Genomic DNA, 23,757 nt, shown 5'->3' on the forward strand with positions numbered 1-23,757 from the left:
CAGGAACAGTCCCTTAGGCGAGCTGTGAGGGAAAATTCCTCTGGTGACTTTTGAGTAGCTTTTGGCCCTGTCGGCTGCCATCCTCACTGTCCCTTGGCTTGTAGAAGTGTCACACCATCTCTGCCTTCATCTTTACATGCCATTCTCCAAATTTCTGGTTTGAATCGTGCATACCTGTTCAAATTTCCCCTTTCAATAAGGCCACCAATATGCTGGATTAGGGCCCCAACCTATGTCAGTATGACAAGAAGCCTTGATGTCACCCTGCAGAAGCTGTTTGATGGAGGACATGAGAATGGGAAGCTGGGCTGGGGCCAGAGGGGGAGTGGAACCTTGAGAAGCATTTTGTTGTTGTTTACCTTACAACCTTAGGGACAGGGCCTGGGGCCACTGCTCCCCATTTAAAAAAAATTGGAGTTCCTTGTTGGTACTTCTGCTCTCTTTGCAAACTTTTTATTTTAAATTTCATAACTGAGACGTTGCTGCTCATTGTCAGGCAAAGGGGCACAGAGACACACCACCTGTACCATCCGGTGTAGACATAATAAACAAGGTTATTGGGGGAGACTGGCAGCAAAGCTGGAGCAGGGAAGAAGGAGCGCATGGCCCTGCAGCTCTGTCACCATCTGCTGAGGGGCCAGCTTCCAAGAGAGACACTTGCCCCTGTGCACTTTGCTCTGGGTCGGGGATAGGACAGGGGACAGCTCTGTGGCTGTGGAATCATTGAGGAACAACTTAGGAGGTGGATGCCTCTGGAGTTCAGGGGCTGAGCTGCTGTGAGGCCACCCAAGGTGACAACAGTGTCCAAATTCATGTCCCTCTGGAAGTCTTCATCCCAGGCAACTCGGGCCATCCATCTGCCTGTAAGGTCAGAGCAGGAGCAGAGGAGAGGGAGAGGTGCAGGCCCTGCCAGCGGGCCATCCAGGAGAGGCCTGTGCCTTCCACCATTCTCCTTGTGCTGCACCCATACTTCCAGGTGCCCGGAGCCCATCCAAGTGGCCGGGCGTGGGACTCAGGACTGGAGAAGTCGCTGGCCTTGCAGAGGCCCCCCGGGGGCGCAGACATGCAGGTGGCGATCACTACTGCGGCTCAGCGCTTCCTGATGGGCACACAGGCCCGTGCTGCGGTGGTGGCGCAAGCTTGACCGTCCCTTTGAGTCCAGGCGCCTTCCTCTGCACGTGGCTGCCTCCTGGGGGCGCGCGCATCCGTGACATGAAGATGGGTCTTGGGTCCGGTGTCTTTGGCTTTGACCATAGAGTTCATTGTCACGGGGCAGCATGCTGTCTGCCCGAGAACATTGCCTGAAACAGAGCTTTTTCCACTGTCCACTGCTGAGGGGCCATCAGCATGATGGGTCGTTCATTTGGCAGACAGCTGCCTCCTACCTGGAGGTAGGCCATCATATCACTGGACCATCTTGACTGCTGGCAAGGCTGGTGGGAGAGGGCTCCGTGGAGCTGGCAGGTCTGTGGACGAGCCAGTCACCTACCTGGGAAGACAGCCAGGGTCTCGGCTCTAAGGTGCCCTTTGCTTGGCACCATTTCCACCCTAAGCTTGCCCCAGCTCAGGAAAACGAGTCAGGGAGATCTCAGCGTGAGAGGCAGTAGTGGAGAATCAAGGCCTCTCACAGCAACATGAGGGCCGGGAGCCCTGCAGGCTTGGAGACTCCTCAGCAGCCCCTCCAGAGGACCTCCATCAGCTTTTGGCCCAGCTGACATCTGGGCTAGGTGCCCCGGCACTGTCCCTGGGTGGGTGGGGGTCTCCTCCAGGCATGTGCTCAGCCAAATACCACCACTCTGGCCATGGGGCACTGAGACCCATGAAGTCCATGGCTTCACGGTGACCAACTGTTGTTGCAAAGGGGATGTGGACACATCAGCTCTACACGGTGTGATATAAAATGGGGTTTACTGGGGGAAATGTATAGGTGGAGGGACAGTGGGGGCCCCGAGCTGTCACTGTCTCATAGCTTGGTGGCAGGTTTGCTAGGAGAGGGGGCCTGCTGCTGTGTGCTCCCTCTGTAATAACAGGGAGGGGGCAAAGAACCTCAGTGTCGGGGATGTGGCCTTGCTAGCAGCAGCCACTGGAGATCCTGGGGGGACGTCAGCCTGCTTCCCCTCAGACCTGCTAAGCCAGGTCTCTGCTACGGACAGGAGAAAGGGATGCACCTCCACTACCATCAGACAAACATGGCTGACCCAGGATGCCGCTGGCCTTTCAGCCAGGTAGTGTCTGCCCAGGACCAGATAGATTCCTGTGGACCTCTGGGCTGGTTCCCACTGACAGGAAGGACACTGGCTGTGAGGGTTGTGGACATAGGGACATGGAAAATGGCAAAGGAAGGGAAGTCAGACAGAAAGTGTAGTGGGGCCTCTGGTTTGGCTGGCTCTGTGACCATGAGGGACGGCCACGCCCCAGCAGCCAGTGGGCAGGGAACATGAAGGTCCACCTGGCATTTGTCCAGAAAACACCTGGGGCAGATGGAGGTGCACAGGGCAGCTCAGCCTGAAGAAGCAGAGCCACACCCAACCAGAAAGCCCTGGGCAAAGTCGCCTGCTCTGAATTGGAGAGGTGTCTGTGGCTGGGAGCGGTGGAGAGGAAGAGGCATCTTGGTCAAAAGCTGCAGCTCTTCCTTAAGTGGGTCTTCAAGGTACTGGCCCCGGAGCTCTTCTTTGCCAAATGAAGACGCCAACCATTAAAGTATTCTACCTGGGAGACCCCTTGAGGAAATGTGAAGGCCATCGATGCTTTGGAAAAGTTTTGGTCAAGCAAAATCTAAGCAGGTCCTGTGTGGATGCAGAGCATCCTTGATCCTCTGTTCAAGCCAGGAGGAGGTGGGCCTCACGGGATTTGCTGTCAAGGTTTGTATCTTTCACTTTCCTGATGACAAAGAAACACAGATCATTACAAAACAAACATGGCAGAAATAGATAATATAGAAACTTAAGGATTCCTGCAATCTTTTTCGTTAGAGATAAACTAGAGCCTTTGTACATGTACACACACACACACACGCACGCACGCACATCGTATCAATTCCTTGAAAATGTGAGATTGCTCCAAAACATAACTTGGGAATTCCTGGCTTTCTACAATAGCATGTCCTAGGAGGAAACACCAACACTCCGGAGAAGTCCCACCTCCTGCTCTGGAAGTCGCCGGGACCTGCACGGTGGCCTTTTCAAAATTGTCAAGAAAGGCAAAGTTCTTCACTCCTGCGATGGGTTTTGAAAATGTTTGCACTTTCCTTGATACGCCTCACTTCAAGTGGAGCCTAATTCTTCTACCCTGCAGTGTGGGCTGGACGTGGTCACTGGCTTCCAATGAACAGAGTAAAGCAGGAGTGACAGGTAACAATGGCCATGAAGTCACTGTGATGTCCTTCCTTTGCCCCCCAACAGCTTTATTGAGCTATGAGTCACCTACCACTCAGCTTATCCAGGTAAAGTGTGGAATTGGATGGTGTTTAGTGCATCTGCAGAGCTGTGCCCCCATCACCACAATCACTTTTAGCACATTTCCACTGCCCTGAAGTCATCTCCCTCCTCTTTGGTTGTCGGGAAGAGCTTGCGGACTGGCGCGAATGCTCCTGGAAGCTCTTGGGAGAAGTCACATGCATGAAGTCATCTGGGCCTGGGCTTTCTTTTTGTGGAAAGTTTTAAAATTATGAATTTAATTTCTTTAATTGTTATAGCTGTAGTCTGATTTTCTATTTCTTCGAGTCAGTTTTGGTAGCATGTCTTTTTAGGAGTTTGTTCGTTTCCTCCAAGTTATCTAGTTTGTCGGCATGCCACTGTTCATAGTTTCCCTTAGAACCCTTTTCCCCCCTGCGTGGTAGGTGGCAATGTCCCATCTATCATTCTTGATTTTAATAATTTGCATCTCCTCTACCTTTAAAAAAAGTTTTTTTTAGGGGGGTGCCTCAACCTACCTAAGGGTTTATCAGTTTTGTTGACCATTTCAAAGAACTAACTTTTGGCTTTGTGAAAACTTTCTTCTATTTCATTAATTAAAATTCTTTATCATTCCTTCTGCTCGGTTAATGTTTACTTTGTTCTTTCTCTAGTGTCTTCACATGTAAATTTAAGTTAACAATTTGAGATCTTTCTTCTTTTTTTAGTATAAGTATTTCGAACTATGTATTTCCCTCAAGGAACTACTTTGCCACATCCCATTAGTTTTGGTATCTCCATTTCGTTCGTTTCAGAGAATTTTCTGGTCTCCCTCACCATTGTTTCTCTGTGTCCTTAGTTATTCATGAGTGTATTGTTCAATTTTCAATTTTCATGTATTTGTGAGTTTCCCAAACTTCTTCCCATTACTGGTTTCTAGTTTCCTTCCACTGTGCCCAGATAACATACTTTGTATGACTTTAAACCATTTAAACGTATGGGCTGTCATTTTATGGCCTAGATACAGTGTATCCCGGAGAACATGCCATATGTGCTTGGCAGGAATGTGGCGGTCCCTTGCCCTGCTGTCTTGGGTCACCGGTTCTGGGGGACACTTGAGCAGCCAGCCCTGAGGAGCAGTCCACACGGTGGGGGACTGAGGCACCAGGGCACAGCCGTCTGCGCCAATGGGTGTTTTGGAAGCAGCTCTTCCAGCCCCACCCCGGCCTTCAGTGATCACAGCCCTGGCCCACGTCTGTTCTCCCTTAGTGGGAGCCCCCAAGTCAGAACCACCAACCCAAACACTCCTGAAATCAGGAGCCCACAGAAACTGTGAGGGACAGCAAATATTTTGTTGTTTTAAGCCACCAAGGTTTGCGGAAGTGGTGACCCAGCATTAGACAGTGAATATAATGACCTGTCCACCTGCCGGCTTTCAGGGGAACAAGTCTTGAGGCATAGCTGCACTTTGGGCAGAGGTTTTCTCTTTTCTGAGGAAAAAAATTAGAAACATGGATTAACAATTCTTTTCTTGTTGAAGCTGCTAGAGCCAAAGATACCTACCTTGAAATTACTTCAAGGCCTTGAGGATAAAAGGAACCAGGCACAGTGACTCTGGTTTGGGGAGTTTTGGGGAATTCTGGTTCTCTGACATCCCAGACCGCCTCCCTGTGCCTGGTGAGACAGGCTGTGTGCGACCCTAAGGGTCAGACTTCAGCCCCAGTCATCCAAAAGGCTGGGAATCAACCAGACCTTAAAGGTGACCTGCTCTCCACCACGCCAAAGGCACTCTAACTTCTGGGTCTTGTTTAAGCCAAACAGTGGCTTTCTCATGGAAATCTTTTTTTTTTTTTGGTTTGTTTTAAGTAGAAATTGAGTTTCTTTTATACACAAATTGAGTTGTTGTGTATAACTCAAATTCATTTCTATATTTTGTAAGATGTGGCCTTTATTATTTACATGAATTAAGGTGAGAGACAGACCACTTTCTGAAGGCTGGTTTTAGAGTTTATGTGAAAGGAACCCATTTTCAGTTCAATGAAATTATATGCAAAACTTTGTGTGTGTGTGTGGCATGTCCATGCACACACAAACATTAGTAAATTCCCCTGGGGTAGTCCAGGTTTTTTAATCAAATTTCAGAAGAGACTATGAGCCATAAAAAGTTAAGTCCTCTCAGGTAATGACTCTATAGCACCTTAGTGCACTGACAGACAGTGCCTGCAATGGGTGCGGGTGAGAACTTGACATTATGGGTGAATGTTGAAACCACAGTGCTGTTCATGTGAAATCTTCAAAAATTGTATATCAATGATACTTTAATTAAAAAAAAGTTAAGTCGTCAGAATAAAAGGAAGGGGAGACAGTGAGAGCTAGAAGGGGTATTGTTTTAAGGGACAGATTTACGTGTTTTCAGGTTCAGGAGAAGCAGCCAGTAGAGAGGAAGAAGGCTCTGGAAAGGCAGTAAGGCCAGGGCACAAGTCTCCTCAGATGGTGCCTGTCCTGAGGTGTCTACACCTCGGGCTGGCAGAGACCAAGATAGCCACGGCTCTTCTGTGTCTCACCTCTGACCCCCATCCCTGCCTGTACCTGGGTCCTCCTGCTGGGCCGGGCTGGGGCGCTGCTCCCGCTGCCTCAGGGCCTCCAGGCCCCCCAGGTCGGGCGGGTGACAGTGGCTGCGCATCACGGTCACCTGATGGCCCTGGGAGATGGCCCGGCTGCGGCAGCCCATGCGGGCCTGGTCCCGGCACATCCAGTACACCTTCTCCCCCGCCGCCTTCTCCTTTCTGTAGAGGAAGGACTCGTACACCAGGAACCTGCCCCCCAAGGAAGTTCTCAGGAACTCCAGGGGCTGGAGGGGTCCTGAGAGGAAGGTGAGGCTGTGAGTGGGGTGTCCGGGCCAGGCCCTGGAAGTAGGGGACAGAGCCTGAGCTAGCCTGCCCCAGCCAGGAAGCTGCAACCCCCAACGGGACCCGCCCCAGTCCCTGCCCTCCACCCCTGCCTGGGCTGCAGGGCCCTGGAGACCGAAGCTCCTTGCCAGTCCAGGGCCCACAGCTCAGACCGCCTCGAGTGCGGACTGGCTGCCTCCTCCTGAGGCTCCGGTGCTACCCAGGGAGGCCAGCCCTGAGGCTGCTCGAAGGCCGAGCTTTCCTGCAGCTCTCTCCTGACCTGGCTTGGGTCCCACACTTGCCGGGCAGCACTCCAGGGCAGGGGCTGGGCTGGAGCACTCTGGGAGGCCTGTGGCTGGTCTGAACCATGTGCCAGGGGCCTCCCGGCTCCCTGTCCACCCTCCTCTCAGCCCATCAATTGACTCTCTCATGAAAATTTTAAGACCCTGAATTAAAGGTTCATGCAATATTGGGGTTGGGATGGACTGGGAGTCTGGGTGTGGAGGGAGAGAGGAGATAGGGGGTCCCAAAGTCCAGGCGCACTGCCCCATAAATGGGTGCTAAGCACCTCTCATAGCTGCTGATACTGCCACCGTGGCACGCACCCGCTTTTCTCTAGCAGTCTGAGTGGGCTTCTCTCGTCAACAGCCAGTCCCAGGCTGGGACCAGTGCTGAGGATGGGGCCCACATGCAGCCCTGTCCCCAGGAGGCTCACAGCCCAGGCAGACAGGCAGATGTGTGTGGCTGGACGCCACTGGCCACTGGCCATGGACAGGATGTCCTAGCAGGCAATCTCCAGTCCATGTGCTGGGCTGCCCCAAGGGCTGCCGGGCCAGCAGGGAGACCAGGGCCCAGCGCCTGCCCACCCCCGTTGTGCCCGCACCTGAGCCTTCCTTCTGGGCTGGGCTGGGGAGCTGCTCCCGCTGCCTCAGGGCCTCCAGGCCCCCCAGGTCGGGCGGGTGGCAGTGCCTGCGCATCACCATGACCCGCTGGCCCTGGGTGATGGCCCGGCTGCGGCAGCCCATGCGGGCCTGGTCCCGGCACGTCCAGTACACCTTCTCCCCCGCCGCCTTCTCCCGCCGGTACAGGAAGGATTCGTACACCAGGAAGCTGCCCCCCAGAGGGGTCCTCAGGAACTCAGGGCCTCCTAGGGGAAATGGGAGAGGCAATCAGGGTGGGCGGCAGCAGCTCGGGGCCTTGGGGTGAGGCAGTGAGGTGGGGTGGGGGCCCCTGTTCTCAGAGCAGGAACAGCAGGGCCCCTGGAGTGAGACCCACCTCCTCACAGAGACAGCGGAGGGGCCCAGGATAGACCCCCAGCCTGGCCCAGCCAGGCCTTTGCTCTGGGGGGCTCCTTCCCCGAGCCTCAGACTGGAGGAAGCTAGGAAGCAGTGGAGTTTGGGCCCCTGAAGGCAGAGGTCTTTCTCCCCACCAGGGGCCTGCAGCAGGGTGGTGTCTTGGCCATGCCCAGTCACTCATCCTGGGTGCTGGCAATGGTGGCACACCGGCCATGTGGTCCCTGCTGAGTTGGAGGAAGAAGGAGACAAACCCCTGGGGGGGACAACAGCTCAGGAGTGAGACAGGACCTGTTTGCCTCATGCCCAATGGGCAGTGGGGCTGCAGACACGATTCCCCATGCCAGGCTGGGTGGGTATTTGAGCTGAGGGCGCTGGGAGGAGGCACGCACGATGGTGGGGGTGAGGGCGGCCACGTCTGGGACAAGCAGATAGGGAGGAGGCTGCACCCTTTTGCCCAAAGGACCCCTGCCCTGTGCCCAGGCCTGGGGACCACAGAAGAGCTGGAGACAGGCTGGGGAGCCTCAGCACAGAGCTACGGTTCCCAGGGGTGATAATGCCCTGGAAGAGGGGAGCCGAGTGGGCTCTGGGCGAGGTGGTGCATGTGACCACAGGGCCTATTTCTACTTCTGCAACTGATGAAAATGTCCACTGAGGAATGACAAAGGCAGAGATTTGGGAGGAGATGCTGCACAACGGGGCAGAAGGGACTGGTGGGGGACATGGTCCAGCAGGGAGGCCCAAGGGCCCTGGGCAGGTGGGGATGAAGGTGGGGACCAGGTGAAGTATTTGTATGAAGAGCAGAGAGACAAGGAGGGAGTGGGAGCCTGCCTGTGGATCTGACACTGCCCGCATCTTCCCTGCCCAAGTCCGGAGTGCCCGGCCAGGCAGACGCCTGGGGGGAGGGTCCCGTGGGCACTGGTCAGCCTGCAAGCCCACAGACGCAAGGTGGAGTCTCAAGGTGGCGCCCACATCCAGAGCTTGTCAACCTTGCCTTAAACGTGAGCTGACTGCCCAGGGCCATCAGACCTGTGAGAGAAGCTTTACCCTGAGAGGCAGAGGGCAAAGCTGGCGCACAGAGAAGGGGCACTGGGAGTGAAGGGGCCACTGCGGGGGTGGGAGGGACAGAGGGCTGCGCCTGAGCTGCTGGAACGCCAGTGGGACATTCAAATGACAGAGCAGAGGTCTAAAAATTCCATAGGGATGGAGAGCAAAGTTGAGGAAATGTCACAAGTCACGCCGGGAAGACGGATGTCTGCGGAACAGGGGCAGTAGAAGGAACCAAGATAGGGAGCAGAAAGTTACTGCAGGACCCGAGACAATGTTTCTGGCCTGAAAAGGCCCCTTGTGCCCCAGGCACAGCCAGGTCCCCCAAGGATGGGGACATGAACCTAAAGCTTCGAGGGAAGTTCCTTCACACGCTGCGGATCAGCCCTCTTACGGCTGGGGGCCAGCAAGGGCAGAACAGACCACCACAGGAAAAGGATTCGCAGGGGCGCCCTCCCTCCATGTGGGGCAAAGCCCCCTCAGATGAGAATGGCTCCACACCCTGGCGCCCAGGGGAAGGATCAGGAAGGACTTCGCAAGACAAGGAGTAAAGAGGGCCGGCGGGTGGAGCTGGCCAAGGGGCCCCGGGAGTGGGCCTGAGCGGGACCAGCCTCATCCTCTGCAGCTGCCAGTGTGGGGAGGCAGAGCCAGGGGCCCGAAGAGCAGGCCAGCCATAAGCTGCTGCTGGACTAGGAGACAGCGGGGCTGCGTGAGGAAGGAGCCCAGTCTCAGCGCATCCGGGGCTCAGCCGGGAGCAGATTTATAAGATAAAAGGAAAACGCGAGCCTGCAGTAACTGCGCTGGGAGGGCAGGGCGGCAGGTATGGCTGATTCCTTACTTCCTCTCACCAGAGGCCAAAGGGCCGCAAGATGAAAAACCAATCACCAGCAGAAGCCCGTGTTAGGAAACAGGGCGGCAGATGCACAACGACACAGCGGAAGGAGCCCAGCCAGGGTGAGGCCAGGGGAGGGACCCTGTGTGTGTGACACCACCAGCGCAGAGGTATGTGGAGAGGGATACAAAAGGGTCAGAGGAATACAATCGAAGATCTCAAGTCTGAAAGAACCTTAGGGCCCAAAGGCAACTCAGGTGATTCAAATACAGGCCTGGGAGCCCCGAGGGAAGGGCAGGCATCTCAGGGTGCCGGGGAAGAGCCAGGCAGCAGGGAAGGCTGGCTGAAGCTGCTCAGCCGGGCACTGTGACCAGCAGAGTCCAACCAGCAGGCACTGTGGGCCTCCAGGTGGACAGACAGGGAAAGCACAGGCTGTGACCCTCATCGCAGATCCTTTAGCGTCGGTGACAGACGTTTCTGCCAGTTGGCCCCGAGGGTGAGCTTGTGCCTGGGCACTGTGCCATCACTCACACTGTGACAAGGAGAAATTGGCCTTGTACAATTAGCTTCCTCTAAAATCCTATAAATTCTGAAGGAAAAAAGAGGTGGCGGAGGTGGTGGGAAGAGAGGTGCTGGTCTGAGCAGGAGGCTAGTGTCACCACAGGGGACCAGGACGGAGGGAGGGAGGTGGGCGAGGGAGCAGCAGAGGACAGGGCCGAACTCTGCAAGAGCAGCGTCCCCAGTAAGGACGTTCGGGGGGGACGTGAGAAGCCAGGTGGGAAAGGCTGGCTGGCTGGGTGCTCTGCCTGACCGCCACCCGCTCTCTGTCATACCTGGGCTACCCCGCTGGGCTGAGCTGGGGCGCCGCTCCCGCTGCCTCAGGGCCTCCAGGCCCCCCATGTCGGGCGGGTGGCAGTGGCTCCGCATCACGGTCACCCGCTGGCCCTGGGTGATGGCCCGGCTGCGGCAGCCCATGCGGGCCTGATCCCGGCAGGTCCAGTACACCTTCTCCCCTGCCGCCTTCTCCCGCCGGTACAGGAAGGACTCGTACACCAGGAAGCTGCCCCCCAGAGGGGTCCTCAGGAACTCAGGGCCTCCTGGGGGAAATGCGAGAGGCGATCGGGGTGGGCAGCAAGAGCTCAGTGCCGTGGTCTCCCACTTTCCAAGGCCTCCGGCAGCAGGACCAGAGGAGCCTAGAGGACTCACCTAGGTCCTCATCCTGCAGGGCTTCGGGCTGGGCTGGAAGGCCCTGATCTTTGACCTTCTCTCGCTTTCTGGGCTGGGGCCTGGTGAGAGTCAGGGCACCAGGCCCCCGGCGGTAGAACAGGCTGTCCACACCTCTGCGCAGCTTGTCCACTTGGCTCCCGGGGCCGCCCGGCCTGGCGAGCAACATCTCCATGGCTTTTTCCTGCTGCCGCCGGGCCTCCAGGCCCTCCAGGTCGGGCAGGTGGCTGTGGCCGCGCATCACGGTCACCCGCTGGCCCTGAGTGACGGCCCGGCTGCGGCAGCCGTGCAGCGTGTGGTCCCGGCACGTCCAGTAGACCTTGTCCCCCATGGCCTTCTCCCGCTTGTACAGAAAGGACTTGTGCACCAGGAAGCTGCCCCCGTAGCACGTCCTCAGGAACTCTAGTGGTGGGGGCTCTCCTGGAGGAGGGGACGGCAGTCATGGGCTGAGGGGAGTGGCCAAGCCCACCGCCCAAATACTGGCAATAAAAACTGCCCAGGACACTCTACCTACCAGTCAGCACCACCGCACATTGGAGCAGTGAGTGCTCCCCACACATGGAACCCCTAATTGCAGTAACTCTGGGCTACCACCCATTTTAGGGTAAATCTCCTGAAACTGTGGAAGTTCAGCAGATGTTCTGAGGTGGCCCAGCTATGTGAGGTGGGCCTGTGACCTGAACCCGGCCAAAGCTCAGACTCTCCCACTAGGCCGACCTCCTCAGCCGTCGTGGGTTACCGGGATCACTTGGGCCCATTTAAACTCAGGTTTCTAGGCTCCACACGAGACCTGGATGCACTGGAAAGTTCCAGTGGAACTTTCCAGGTTCAGGAGCAGTAGTTCTATTGCATGGGCTTAATGATTACTGGGACTCATTATATATATATTGTTGTTGTTGTTATCATTAATATACAATCACATGAGCAACACTGTGGTTACTAGATTCCCCCCACTATCAAGTCCCCACCACATACCCCATTACAGTCACTGTCCATCAGCGTAGGACCCATTTATATTTTTAAAAGCTGATTTGACCATGTGGGACCCCGCATTCCTATTTGGGCACAGGAGAGGGCCCATGGGCTCCTGCCTGCCCTGGCCTGGGTCACTTACCGATGCCCAGTGTTGGGCGTTTCTTGGGAGGCAAGCTGAGCAGTGACAGGCCTCGCAGGCCCTCCTCCTCTTCCGGGGCCGGCTTGCTCAGCACCAGCCCTGGGGTGGGCCCTGGCTCCTCTGGGCACAGCCAGGGGCCCACCCCCTCCAGCGGCTCCTGCACTTGGACCCCAGGGCCCGTGGGAACCCCCAAGCCTTCTGGCAGGGCTGCGCTACACAGCTTCTGTCTCTGGCGCCGGGCCTCCAGGCCGTCCTCGTCGGGCGGATGGCAGTGGCCCCGCATCACGGTGGCCCGCAGGCCGCAGGTGATGGCCCGGCCCCGGCAGCCCAGCTCAGTGTGCTCGCGGCACTTCCAGTACACTTTTTCCCCCACGGCCTTCTCCTGCTTGTACAGGAAGCACTCGAGCACCAGGAGGCGGCCCCCAAATGGGGTCCTCAGGAACTCCAGGGGCTTGGGGGCTGCTGAGGGCGGGGGAGGGCCAGTTAGCAGACACGGAACAAGCTGTGAGGCCGGGGGCACAGATGGGAGTGGTGGGGTGCACAGGGATGAGCTTCTGCCATCATCACACCAGCCTGGGACTGGGTCATGATAAGAGTCAAGGTGGCTTGGCTCAGAGCAGGGGCAGGCTGGCCAAGGTCACCCCACTGGAGGCGGGTGCACAGGGCCCGAGCATGCAAGGCTACAAAGGTGGCTGGGCCAGGGGCAGCAGGACAGGAACTCACCTGTGTCTGGCTTGCTGCATTTCTGTCCGGGGCACAGAGGGCTTGGCTGGACTGCCTTTCCCTGCTCCTGTACTGGCAGGGTCTGGGAGGGCCTGGTCAGCATGTCAGGGCCAGACATCTCCAGGGACATAATGCAGTCTACTCCTTTGGGCTGGGAGTACACCCCAGCCCCATTCTCAGTGGAGGCTGCCAGCAGGACCAGTTTGGAGAACTTTCTGGGCTTCGTGGGGGCAGCAGGGACCACATCTGTGCCTGGCTCAGGGGACTCGGGGGACAACGGCTCCTGGGCGGCTCTCACGCTCTCCCCCTCCTGCTCCCTGGGCTCGGGCAGGGGCATTCCGAGACCAACGGCCCGTCCCCCAGGCCACACGCAGGCCCCAGCCGATGGGTTTCTCCTCCTCTTCCCCGGCAAGGCACCTCGCAGTCCTGGGTCTCTGTCCTAAGGGAAGAGGCAAAATCCCATCAGCAGAGGCTCCCCTGGGCCTGGGACTCAGGAAGGCAGATCTGGGGTGGAAGTTGGGGCAGACGAGGCTGCCCCAGTACCCCCGGGGCTGAGAGGCTGGAGGCTGGGGAAGGACCTGAATGGGGCTACAGAACCCAGGCCCGTGCTTCTGCTTGGCCACACCCTCCCTTGGCAGCCCTGGGTCCGGCACCTCCCCGATTCAAACCCCACTCTCCGTCTCTGAAACAGACCAAACACAGGTTCTCCAGGAGCTGCTGGGGCGGCCAAAGGACTGACCACTGTGAAGTACTGCCAATCCAGGCTGGAGACGCTGAGCCTGGGGCGAAGCGTTTGCACGGGTTTGCCATTTAACTTTAGGCCCCGTGCTAGGGAAGTTGGTCATTCTCATTGACCCAGATTACAGGTGGGGACCCGAGAGGTGCTGGGCGGCCAGCGTGGCCACAAGGCAGGTCCAGACACTGTCCCCATGTAGCACCTGGGCACCTGGGCCGGGATAACGGGAACTGGTGCTCCTGAGCACCAGAGGTTGGTGACGAGCACTTTGGGGACATGAGCTCAGGTCACTGATCCTCCCAGAGTGCCTGGTGCCTTTTGCCCTGTGTCACAGGGAGCCCGGGCTAGACCTCCCAGCCCCCTGCAGACCACAGAGGGAAGCCTGGTATGGGAGGCAGGATATGGACTCAGGTAGACCCTGCCCCATCCCAGGCTGAGGCCCAGGCCCCAGTGCTCAGGAGATGCCAGGGCCCCAGGAGGACAGAGACCTTGTGCCTGAGCTGCGGCTGTCTCCACTGGGCAGAGACAGGGCTGTGGAGTGGCTGGAGAATTCCCGTCACCGAGGGCTCCTGGGCATCCGGTCTGGGGAAGCAGAAAGGACGGATTACAGGGGCAGGGCTGGCCTGGTGCCCAGGACCCTGGGGCGGCCTTTTGTCCGTTGGGGGTGACTGGGAGGGTGGCGGGTCTTTCTGTTTTCAGTGATAGCCTCAAGCAGGACTGCAGCGTCGCCTCACATTTCAGCTTCCCCACTTGTGCGCTGCCACTGCATCTCAAGTTTTGTAGTTCCAATTCCCCTGGACTCCACTCCTGCTCATAAATTCACTGATCTGGGAGCCAAATCCAGCTCCCAAGGCCTGGCCAGCCCAGACAAAGGGCCGCAGGGTCCCCGCGGAGTCGCAGAGGGCGCTGCATCCCCGACAGTCATGCCACCTGCACTACCTGCCCGCCCAGGTCCTCTGGGAAGCCCAGTCTGGAGGGGCGAGACTCAAGGAACTCCACCAGGTAAGAGGACAGAGATCATCCCACGACGTCCCCAGACTCCGACCAGCCTTTGCTCTTGCCGTGCACCCCTCCCGGTCCTGCCCATCTGCCCTCCAGAGTGACGTGGCGGGGCGGCCACCGGGGGACTTGGGAACTGGCCACGGAGGGCGCTGCCAGCGCCTTCTGGGCAAGAAAGGTTTACGGCGGCAAGCCCCGCCCAAGGCCTCTCCTCCCTGCGCTGATTGGTCCCGGCACAGGTCACTCTGCCGGAAGCCCCCCACCTTCTGCATGCGGTGATGCTGGAGACAGTCCCTACCGTGCGCCCCACCGAGGGCCGCTGGCGCCGCAGCCTCGTTGGCGGCCTCCACCCGGCAGCGCGGGGGCGCAGAGGCCGGGACCCCCCACCCCAGGGTCCTCAGACCAGTCAGGCCGCCGACGGGGCGCGGTCCCTGAGCGGCCCTGGTGCACCTTGCTATGGGATCGCGTCGTCCTGTTGTGCAGCCGGGCAGGGTGAGGCTTCAGGGTCCCCGACACACCGACCCCCGCAGTCCCAGACATTCCGCCGCGGCGCCCCGCTTCCTCCGGACCAGGGGCGTTGCCATGACAAAAAAGGCCCGCCCTCCCGTACTGGGGTCACGGGTACCCCGAGTCAGGCGACAGTGCAATTCTCTCCACTAGAATTTCTGTTTAACAGGTTTTCAAGATCCATATATTTCAGAGGTTATGGAAAAAGCCCCAGTGAATGAGAAGACCTTGGACTATGGCTGAGTACTCTCTGTGGAGAGGCCTGGATTGATGGCTCCCACTCTTAACCATTCAAGGGCCTTGGAGTGTAGATTGTATAAGGACCGCAAATCCTCCCATAAAGGATGCACCACCCTTCCAGTGTGGCCTTGAATCTGCACTGGCCTCCAGCCCAGCGTGGTCATTTCCTGTGTGACCCACTGTGTGTGAAGTACTCACATTCTTGGTACATGGCCCTGAGACTGCCAGGGAAGGAAGCTATTGAAAGGCCACGTGCAGGGATGGAGGCATTGCCAGGCAGGGAGGAAGCTGTTTGGCGGTGTGAAGGAGCCAGGAGAAACCAGCAGAGCAACAGCCCAGCCACCCCGTGGAACCCTGATAATAATGAACTGCTGTTCTTTTAAGCCAGTAAGACCAGGGGTCTTTTGTTACACACCAGTATCTGATATTCTTGGCAAGTGACTGAACACAGTGGGTTTTAGCCTTTGGGTGGACAGAATTAGTTATTAGTGGTTGTAAAATATCCTACATTGAAGTGCTTCTGAACTCCAGGCACCATGCTACACAAATGTTAAATCCCTAGATGGTCACATTTAAGGGCTTGTAACCCAAAGAGAGGAACAAAAACACTGAGTGTAAAGGATAGCAAATGAGAATTATGTATTTGAGGAGTAACATGAACTAAGCCAGTCACAAAAGGACAAATGCTGTATGATTCCACTTACATGATGTCTGGAGGGCTCAAACTCCCAGAAAGTCAAAGGGTAGTTGCCAGGGGCTGGGGAAGGGGGAATGTGGAGTTGTTTAATGAGACAGCATTTTAGTTTGGGATGAAGAAAAAGGTTCAGGAGAGGGATGGTAGTGACAGCTGCACAATAATGTGAATATACTTAATGCCACTCACCTTTCACTTAAAAATGATTCAAGTCATAAATTTATGTTGTGTATATTTTGCCACATGCAAAAACATTTGTTCACAAACTATAGGTAGTAAGGCCCCATTTAGCTGACATCATCAGCACATGTCCAACAAACACAGATTTCTGAGTTATCCCTTCACGGTTCAGATTTTTACAATTTGTATCCATCTGTTTCACCATTTAGCCACTGAGGATGGATATGTTCCTAAGCTCTTGTTACTCTTAACCCTGACTTGGGAAATGAAGTGTCCCAGCCCACGGCTCCCTCTCCCCATGCCCAGAGCCCCTCTGCACCATTCTTCTCCCTGCTCCCTGGCAGCCAAACCTCTGCCTGGGCTGGTTCTCTGCATTTGGACCATCAAGGTTCTTAGGTCTCCTGTATCCTAAAACAAAACCGGACAGAAACACTTTCTTCCTTAACAGTTTGACTTGCAACAGCCCTCATCCTTCTTTCTCACCCTGGCTGCCTGGCAGCCACCTCCCTACCCTGCAAACACCACTCTCGCCTTTGGCCACTGTGTAGGACCAGCCACATTCTCCCACCGAAACACCAGCTCCAGCCTGTATGTGGTCTATTCCTATGTGGAATTAGTCGGCAATAAAAAGGAATGAGGCTCTGCTACACCACTAGAGTGTGGAGGAACCTTGAAAACACGCTAAGTTTAAGAAGTCAGACGCAAAAGTCCACATAGTATGTTCCATTACTACATGGTACGTCCAGAACAAGCAAACCATAGAGACAGGAAGCAGATGAGTGGTTGCCTAGGACGTGGGTGGGGCGGGGGAGGTTAGAGAGCAATGCTAAGGGGTGTGGGGTTACTTTCTGGGGTGATAAAACTGTAAATTTGATGGTGGTGATGGCTGCATGACTGTGAATATGCTAAAACCATTGAATTATACACTAGATGGAGAATTGTATGGTATGTGACTCATATCTCAATTAAAGCTGTTTTAAAAAGAAATCCTTATAGGAATGACTCATTGGATGAAAAACAATTTTCTATACCATAAACAGGCTTCTCACTCAGGGCTTGGTTTCCTCATTAAAGGAGAGGGGTGGCATGGATTATATATCTGCATACTTGGTAAGTTGATAATTTATATTGTAAAAACCGTATACAAAACATTTTTTAAATGTTAAGAGCATAATATTAGTAGATGGCTCATGATCCTGCCCTTGCACAGCTATTTCCATTCTTTTATGTTCATGCCTTTAACACACTGTAGGCACACAACATTGTGTTCCACATGTTCGCTTTCTTTTCCCCTTTTAGAGTGTAGGAAGCTCCCCCTGCAGACCAGATAGATGGAGTCCTTGTGAAGGGTCAAAGCATTGAGTAAGCTGGCCGGTAACAGTTAAGAAAACCTGTCTGAATCCCCAGCACCAATATTCTAGAAGGCCACAAGATGGCGATGCTGCTCCTTAAAATAAACACCTGGCATCCTTGGTAAAAATTAAAAGCAAAACACCATGTTTCCACAAGAAATTGGGAGTTTTTCCATGTCACAAAAATAATTCAAGAAGACTGCCCCCAAAATTTAGTATTTACAAAAGTTATTAGTTAGAAAGCAGAATCCAATTAACAAATTCAGCAAAGGCTATCTTTTCTAAGCTTTTTCAAAAAAAAAAAAGAGATCACAGTGTTACTTGGACACTGACACTGCTTGCAGCCCACAGTCCATTTTTCTTCTGTCTCTTCTCAACTCTGGTCATATTTGTCATTTATTAATTTTATTTTATGTACTCAGGACTTAAAAAAAACTAGGAAGAAATACCTCAGAATGTTAAAAGCAGTAAGAATAGTTACATTTCTTTTGTTTTCTCAAAATTATTTACAATGTGCATGAACTCTCTTTACAGTGGGAAAATACGAAATGCTGTAAAGATAAGCTGCATGTCCTCACTTGGAAATGTGTTCTTCAACTCTGTTTCACTCAGAAACTGATTCCAGTCCTATGCAACAAGTCATACAAGAAATTAAAGAGTAATATAAACAATAGGACCAAGAAATGAATATCAATTAATCAAGTATATTCAAATTTCTGTTGTAGGACTACATAGCCTCAAAGATATATTAACTACAAGGGGAAAGATCGTAACTTGATAGTGGAGAAATCCGCAAACACCCCTTTCCGTGATCAAGGTCATCTTCACTAGTACTGAGACACATCAACCCCATGACCTCTTTGATAAGATGCGCTGAGGACACAACATGATGGCTGAGATTTTCCTGCTCCAACTGACAAGCCACAGGGGGGACAGTCTACAAAACAACTTCTTTGAACCTGTCAAGGTCATCAAGGACAAGGAAAGCCTGAGGACATGCCCTGGACTAAGAACTAAGAAGACCTGACGACTAAAAGCAGTGTGGGCTCCCAGAACAGAAAAAGGTTGCTGGGGGAGGGGAAGCTGGAGAAATCTGAGTGAGATCAACAGTTTGGGTCACTGGCGTCATGCCGGTGTTCCGTTCCCGGATCTGACTGCTGCACAGCAGTGGTGGCATGGTGACATTCAGGAAGACGGGGTGATGGGTACCTGGGAATTCTTTGTACTATTTTTGCAATTTTATGAAAGCCTAAAGTTAACTCAAAATAAAAGGTTTTTGAAAACCCAAGTTTCAAACTTACAGATACAATGGAAGTTGACAGAGAAAGTAAGGGACCCAGAGACCTCCTGGGGTGAAAGAGCAAGTGAGAGTGAGAAACAGTCTCCTGCCCTGTGGCGTAATCTGAGGTTCCAGGGACCAAGAGCCAGGCCAAGAAAGGACAGAATCAGCATTCAAATCCCCTGTGTCTGCCCTGAAGGCCTAAACTCTTACATTAAAACAGTTCTTTTCAAGTTGAGGATTCCAACTGATAGATATCAACGTAGTAGGTTAAGACTGGTGGTTCTCGGGGTGAATTGCTCCCCCACTTGACAATGTCCAGAGACATGTTCGGTGCTCACAACTGGGGGCAGGGCATGCTACTGGCATCTAATGGTTAGGGCCCAAGGATGTTGCTCAACACTCCAGTAAGTAATCACTGAGATTATGAGACTGCAGGGAAATTTGCGCTTCAGTGGAAAATTAAGCATTGTCTAGAACACACCCTTCCAGGTTACACAGTTCTGTACACTGTAGGTAACAATGCAAAATGATTCTAGTCTATAGACAATAAAATCTCTGTAAATAAATAGAGACATGGAAGTAATTCTTCCTACTGGTAGAAGCCAGTTCTGCCCCCAAGCGCACATTCATTTCAGTATTCCTGATCCACAGTATCATAGAATCTTCTTTGGATTCTCTTGCAATCTGCTGGTAAGACATTACTGGCTCTTTGATTCATGAGTTAAGTAAAAGATTTCATATGTGGTCATTTTATATCTGTAGGAAAGAGTTCTATTTCCTTTGTTTTGGTCTAAGGCTCTGCTTTTCAAATTGCCCTGGTCATTGGTCCTATAATCTTTGGATACCAGTCTGCAATTTTTAAAATTACATAGGAAATATCAATCTTCAATGCATGTAATAAAAGTATCATTTTATGAAACTTTTATTCATTATACACATATATATATTCAAGGTAGATTTAAAGGTATTTTCTTACTTTGGCCATTGTTCTGAGGTAAATACTTGAGCCCTAATGTGTTCATCGTGTAATAGTCAATACATTTATTCTTCCTCAGTAAATTTGTTGAGTGACTGGAGGATTCTTAGGTCAGGCAGATGTAAATGGGAAGTTCAAGAGCCCCACTCTGTGGCTCGTCCCGCTATTATCCTCATTCCCCTCTCCCCAAGCTGAGGGCTGAGGTCAGAGTGGTTGAGTTCAGTACTCAGAAGGCCTGCTCTGACACGGCTGTCCTGCCGGTGGTCCCAAAGGGCTCAGGGTAAACACAACACCCAAGAGACACAATACTACCAACTGCTAAGTGCCTCTCAGACACCCTGGGTCCAAGCCCTAATCCATAAGGTCCTGAAAGACAGAGCTTCACTCAGCAGCTGATGGCAGATCAATGAAATTACCTTCACACATGAGAGTGAGAACCACCAGCATCAGCTCCCAGCACGAGGCTCCTCAGTGCTGGCTTGCTGGGGGGAGACTTGGGGCGAACTGCTTCACTCCTCTGGGCTGACTTCACCTGTGAAACGGGAAAAATGACAGGTGAGGTATTACACGCAAAATTATCACATAAGGGCCTGGAGTTCTTCATCCAGGTCCAACAGGGTCCTGAGGGGCAGGAGCGGGAGGAACAGAGTCCTAATGTTTGGAAGCTTCTGGATGATTCTCACTGCTGTCCCTTCACCCCAGGGATCTATGAGGGCTAGAGGCGGGCACTGGCTGGCCCATGAACCCCCGTGTCCTAGGTGCCTACGGGAATTATGCCCGGGAGAGGCTGCAGGTGGCAGTGATCCCCCAAAGATTAAGGCGTGCTGTTCTAAAGCAGGGCTTCTCACCTGCAGCACCACTGGCGTTCGGCATCACATACTTCGTGGTGGGTGTCTGCCTGCGAGTGAGGGATGTTTAGCACCATCCCTGACCTCTGCCTGCTAGATGCCAGTAGCACCATGTTCTGACATCCAACATTGCTGAAAGCCCCCTGAGAACCACTGCTCCAAAGGAACTTAGAGACGCAGAGGGCACAAACAGGGAGATGCCAGCTAAGGGTACTCCTGGCTCCCAGTCCTCCAGACCCCCGTGATCAGAGCCTTAGCTGTCTTTGCTCCTCTCCCACCAGGCCACTGAATCCTCGGATTGAGTCCTCTCCATGCCCCATGCCCCATCTCCCACACCTCCCTCCACATCCCGCAGGGCTCAGATCCCCATCACCTCCTTCATGTTCTTCCCATCAGGCCATTCCAATTCTCCCTACGCATGCCCGCAGGTTAATCTCCCTAACCTCAACTTTTCATCATCTCTCTCCCCAGTAAAAATCGTCTGCATCTGGTTATAAACACAATCTAGCCTTAACCTCATACCTGTCTCTTGCCCAAGTCCGCCTAGAAGCTTTTGGAAGAGGAACAAGAAAATCAAACCAGAAAATTCAAATCAAGTCCTGGGAATGATTTTGGCCCTGAAAAGCAGAAATATCAAAATATTAAACATACACCCTTTCTTTGGAACTGACGGTTCCGCGTGATTATGTGATTGGAGCACAGCATCCTCAAAGGCAAAGAGTAAACCCAGAGAATGCCTGTCGGCCAAAGCAAGGGCTTCAAACTATGGGCAGACCCACTGCGCCCTGAAATCAGTGTAATGGGTCAGCAGTCATCTTTTGGAATGGAAGGAGGGGACCGGACAGATTAGAGCACAATAGGACAGAACAGCTGCGGAGACCGGCTGCATGGCGCGACGTCAGGGCGGTATCTCCCTCTAAGCTTATGCACAAGGGCTCAAAACATTTCTCAGCGTAGGTTGACTCAAAAAACTTTGGAAAGTCACAACGAGCAATCTACAGAATCAGAAACGGAAGGAGGGTGTAACAGCACAAACTGCAAGGTCACCGGGACCTGCAGAGCCCCGCGGGTGGCACGCGGCTGGCGGGGCCGGGGGGTCGGCGGAGAAGCGGCCCCTGACGTGGGTGTCGGGGTTCCGTCCCAGGTCGGGGGGCTGGCGGAGAAAGGAGGCGCGTCTCGGGTGCAGGGATGCGCCGGGATGTGGAGGCGCCGTGACGCAGGGCCGGAGACGCCCCCAGCATCGCAGCAGCAGCCCTCGGCGCCCCCGGGAGGGTCCGGCCGGCGCGCGGCCACGCCGTGGGACTCGGCCCCTCCCTCCCGCTGGGCCCCGTCCTCACCGGGCACCGGCCGGCCGGCGACGGCAGCGGGGCCCTCCCTCTCCGGCGACCCAGCCGCAGCGGGTCCTTTGGCCTCGGCCGCTGCAAGCACAGGCGTCGACCTCACAGCCCAGGCCGCACTGGCCAGCGCAACCCGGGGGCCGCTCCCCGCCCCCACCTGCCCTCCGGGAGCGAGCCCGTGCCCGCGCGCGCCGCCCGCTGGCCGTCGGGAGCGCGCGCCATTCCCCCCACCCCCTCGGGAGAGCCGGCCTCGGAACGCTCAGTGGGCTCCCAGCGAGCATGCGCAGCACGGCTGCGGTGGCGGGGGTGGAGACGTTCCTTGGTCAAACTCCGCTTCTCCGGGTCTTCTGTCTGCGGCGCGCAGCTGGGGGCCTGACCAATCCGCGCTGGGGGGAGGGGCCAGAGCTCGCGAAAGAGGCGGGGCAAGACCAGGATTGGGCGGCGGCCACGGGGGCGGAGCGTCGGTCGGTCGGACTTGTGGGTTGGACTGGATCCTGGGCAGGGCGCTCTCAGACAAGAGAGTGGGGGCTTCGTTGAGCCCCCAGACCTTTCCCAGAATTTGACTCCGAGCTCAGTAGTCGGTGGCATTTATTTAAATGCATCCTTAGGCCGGCCATGTACCTTAGTTACCTTAGCCAGAAGAAGGAAATTTCTTCTGCACCTCATTGAAACCTTCAAATGGCCCCACCCAAATGCTGAGCCAATTTGAGATTCAAAGTCAATAATAACGAATTATAACTTTGAATACAATAAGAATCCGTGAATGGATACTGATGTAGATAAGTAACGGGGAGAAGGGAAAGCCCTTTCTTAAAGTACAAAGCCAACTAAAAACTGCAGAAGGAATGATTAAGAAAATCACCATTTGGCGACCATCCTAAAAAAGTAAGTGACTTCGGCAAAAATCACTGGTGGCCTTTGGAGGGTGAAACTTAACAAGAAACTAGAATTAACATAATTCTAAATTCTAAAGTGTCTCCCCACAAGATGCTTATTAATTACAAAGGATAAAATATGAACATTACAGTACAGAAATGGTTCTCTAAGTGTGGTTTGGAGGGTCCTGGAGGACTTCTGGAATACTCCAAAGGACTTGTGATGTCGTGCAGGTTGAATGATAAAGCACATACAAGAACCTGTAGTCTTTCCCTAGGCCTACATTAAAAATTTTGCAAAAATGTAAAACAATGCCATTCTTCTTTTAAATTTTTTTTATTGTGGAAAATAAAGTAATTTTTCATAAAAACACATTAACACATAAAAGGTTATTATTCTTTTTTGGTAACAACTTTGAGATGTAGTTCACATACCATACAATCACCCTTTTAAAGTGTACAATTCAATGGATTTTAGTGTATTTACAGAGATGTAAGGACATCACCACAATCCGTTTTAGAACATTTTCATCATTCTAAAAGTAAACTTTTAGTCATCACTTCCAAGTCCCCACCCTCCCACCCTAAGCAAATATTAACCTACTTTTCCTCTCTATAGATTTGCCTGTCCTGGACATTTCACATAAATGGAATCATACAATATGTGTTTTTGTGTGTGTCTGGCTTCTTTCATACTGTTTTCAAAGTTAATCTATGTTGTGGCATACAGCTGTACTTTACTCCTTTCTATGGCCAAAGAGCACTGCCTTATATGGATATACTACAAGTTGTTTATCCATTCATCTGTTGGTAGACAGTGGTCTTCTTTACACTTTTTAGCTACTATGAATACTACTTCTATGAACATTGATGTACAAATTTCTGTGTGAACATGTATTTTCATTTCTTTTGGGTATACACCTAGGAGTAGAATAGCTGGTATAACCAAGTGAAAACCTTGGCATCTTTGCCTTCATTATTGTATCCATCACTTTTGCTACCTTAATCTTTGGGTCTAAGAACTTCTGCTCAGCCCTGCACATATGCTTGTTAATCGTCAGAAGGAATCTTCCTCATGCTTAAGATTGGGGCAATCAGTTCCTTACCTGAGGAGATAAAGTATGTACAGAAGTGACAACTGAATTGTCAAGGACTTGTAGGAACATCATGGCCAGTCCCATGTCACCAAAATGACTGGAGACGACTAAGGACCAGGAGT

General features: G+C 53.5%; 1 protein-coding gene across 13 annotated transcripts; it reads right to left on the bottom strand.

Moving 5' to 3' along the window:
- Positions 1 to 437: 437 nt before the first annotated feature.
- On the bottom strand, positions 438 to 21,935 carry FLYWCH1 (FLYWCH-type zinc finger 1). 13 transcript variants are annotated; one of them, XM_037024476.2, is made up of 13 exons: positions 21,664 to 21,934; positions 20,849 to 20,943; positions 20,327 to 20,376; positions 19,895 to 20,010; positions 13,737 to 13,830; positions 12,513 to 12,951; positions 11,790 to 12,248; positions 10,658 to 11,095; positions 10,285 to 10,548; positions 7,164 to 7,427; positions 5,982 to 6,254; positions 3,427 to 3,642; positions 438 to 2,880 (listed from the first exon to the last, which is right to left on the bottom strand). In XM_037024476.2, exons 6-12 carry the CDS (start codon positions 12,847 to 12,849, stop codon positions 3,467 to 3,469), a joined length of 2,211 nt encoding a protein of 736 aa, XP_036880371.2. In that variant the 5' UTR covers positions 12,850 to 12,951; positions 13,737 to 13,830; positions 19,895 to 20,010; positions 20,327 to 20,376; positions 20,849 to 20,943; positions 21,664 to 21,934; the 3' UTR covers positions 438 to 2,880; positions 3,427 to 3,466. The 13 variants fall into 13 exon arrangements, with proteins under 13 accessions (XP_036880371.2, XP_036880373.2, XP_036880364.2 ...); XM_037024478.2 differs by lacking the exon at positions 3,427 to 3,642 and adding an exon at positions 4,810 to 4,882 and having other exon boundaries at positions 21,664 to 21,933; XM_037024469.2 differs by having other exon boundaries at positions 11,790 to 12,251; positions 21,664 to 21,933.
- Positions 21,936 to 23,757: the final 1,822 nt, after the last annotated feature.

This window comes from Manis javanica, chromosome 10 (genome assembly GCF_040802235.1).
Source record: "Manis javanica isolate MJ-LG chromosome 10, MJ_LKY, whole genome shotgun sequence".
Classification (NCBI taxonomy): Eukaryota; Metazoa; Chordata; class Mammalia; order Pholidota; family Manidae; genus Manis; species Manis javanica.

What these genes read in the sequence shown, in the direction of transcription:
- FLYWCH1 (XM_073214638.1), bottom strand. Translation starts at nt 12,849, where the DNA reads ATGCCCCTGCCCGAGCCCAGGGAGCAGGAGGGGGAGAGCGTGAGAGCC. An exon ending in AGCCCAGCGGGGTAGCCCAG is followed by an intron (nt 7,428 to 10,284) that starts GTATGACAGAGA and finishes CATTTCCCCTAG; the next exon opens with GAGGCCCTGAGTTCCTGAGG. An exon ending in AGCCCAGAAGGAAGGCTCAG is followed by an intron (nt 6,255 to 7,163) that starts GTGCGGGCACAA and finishes CCTTCCTCTCAG; the next exon opens with GACCCCTCCAGCCCCTGGAG.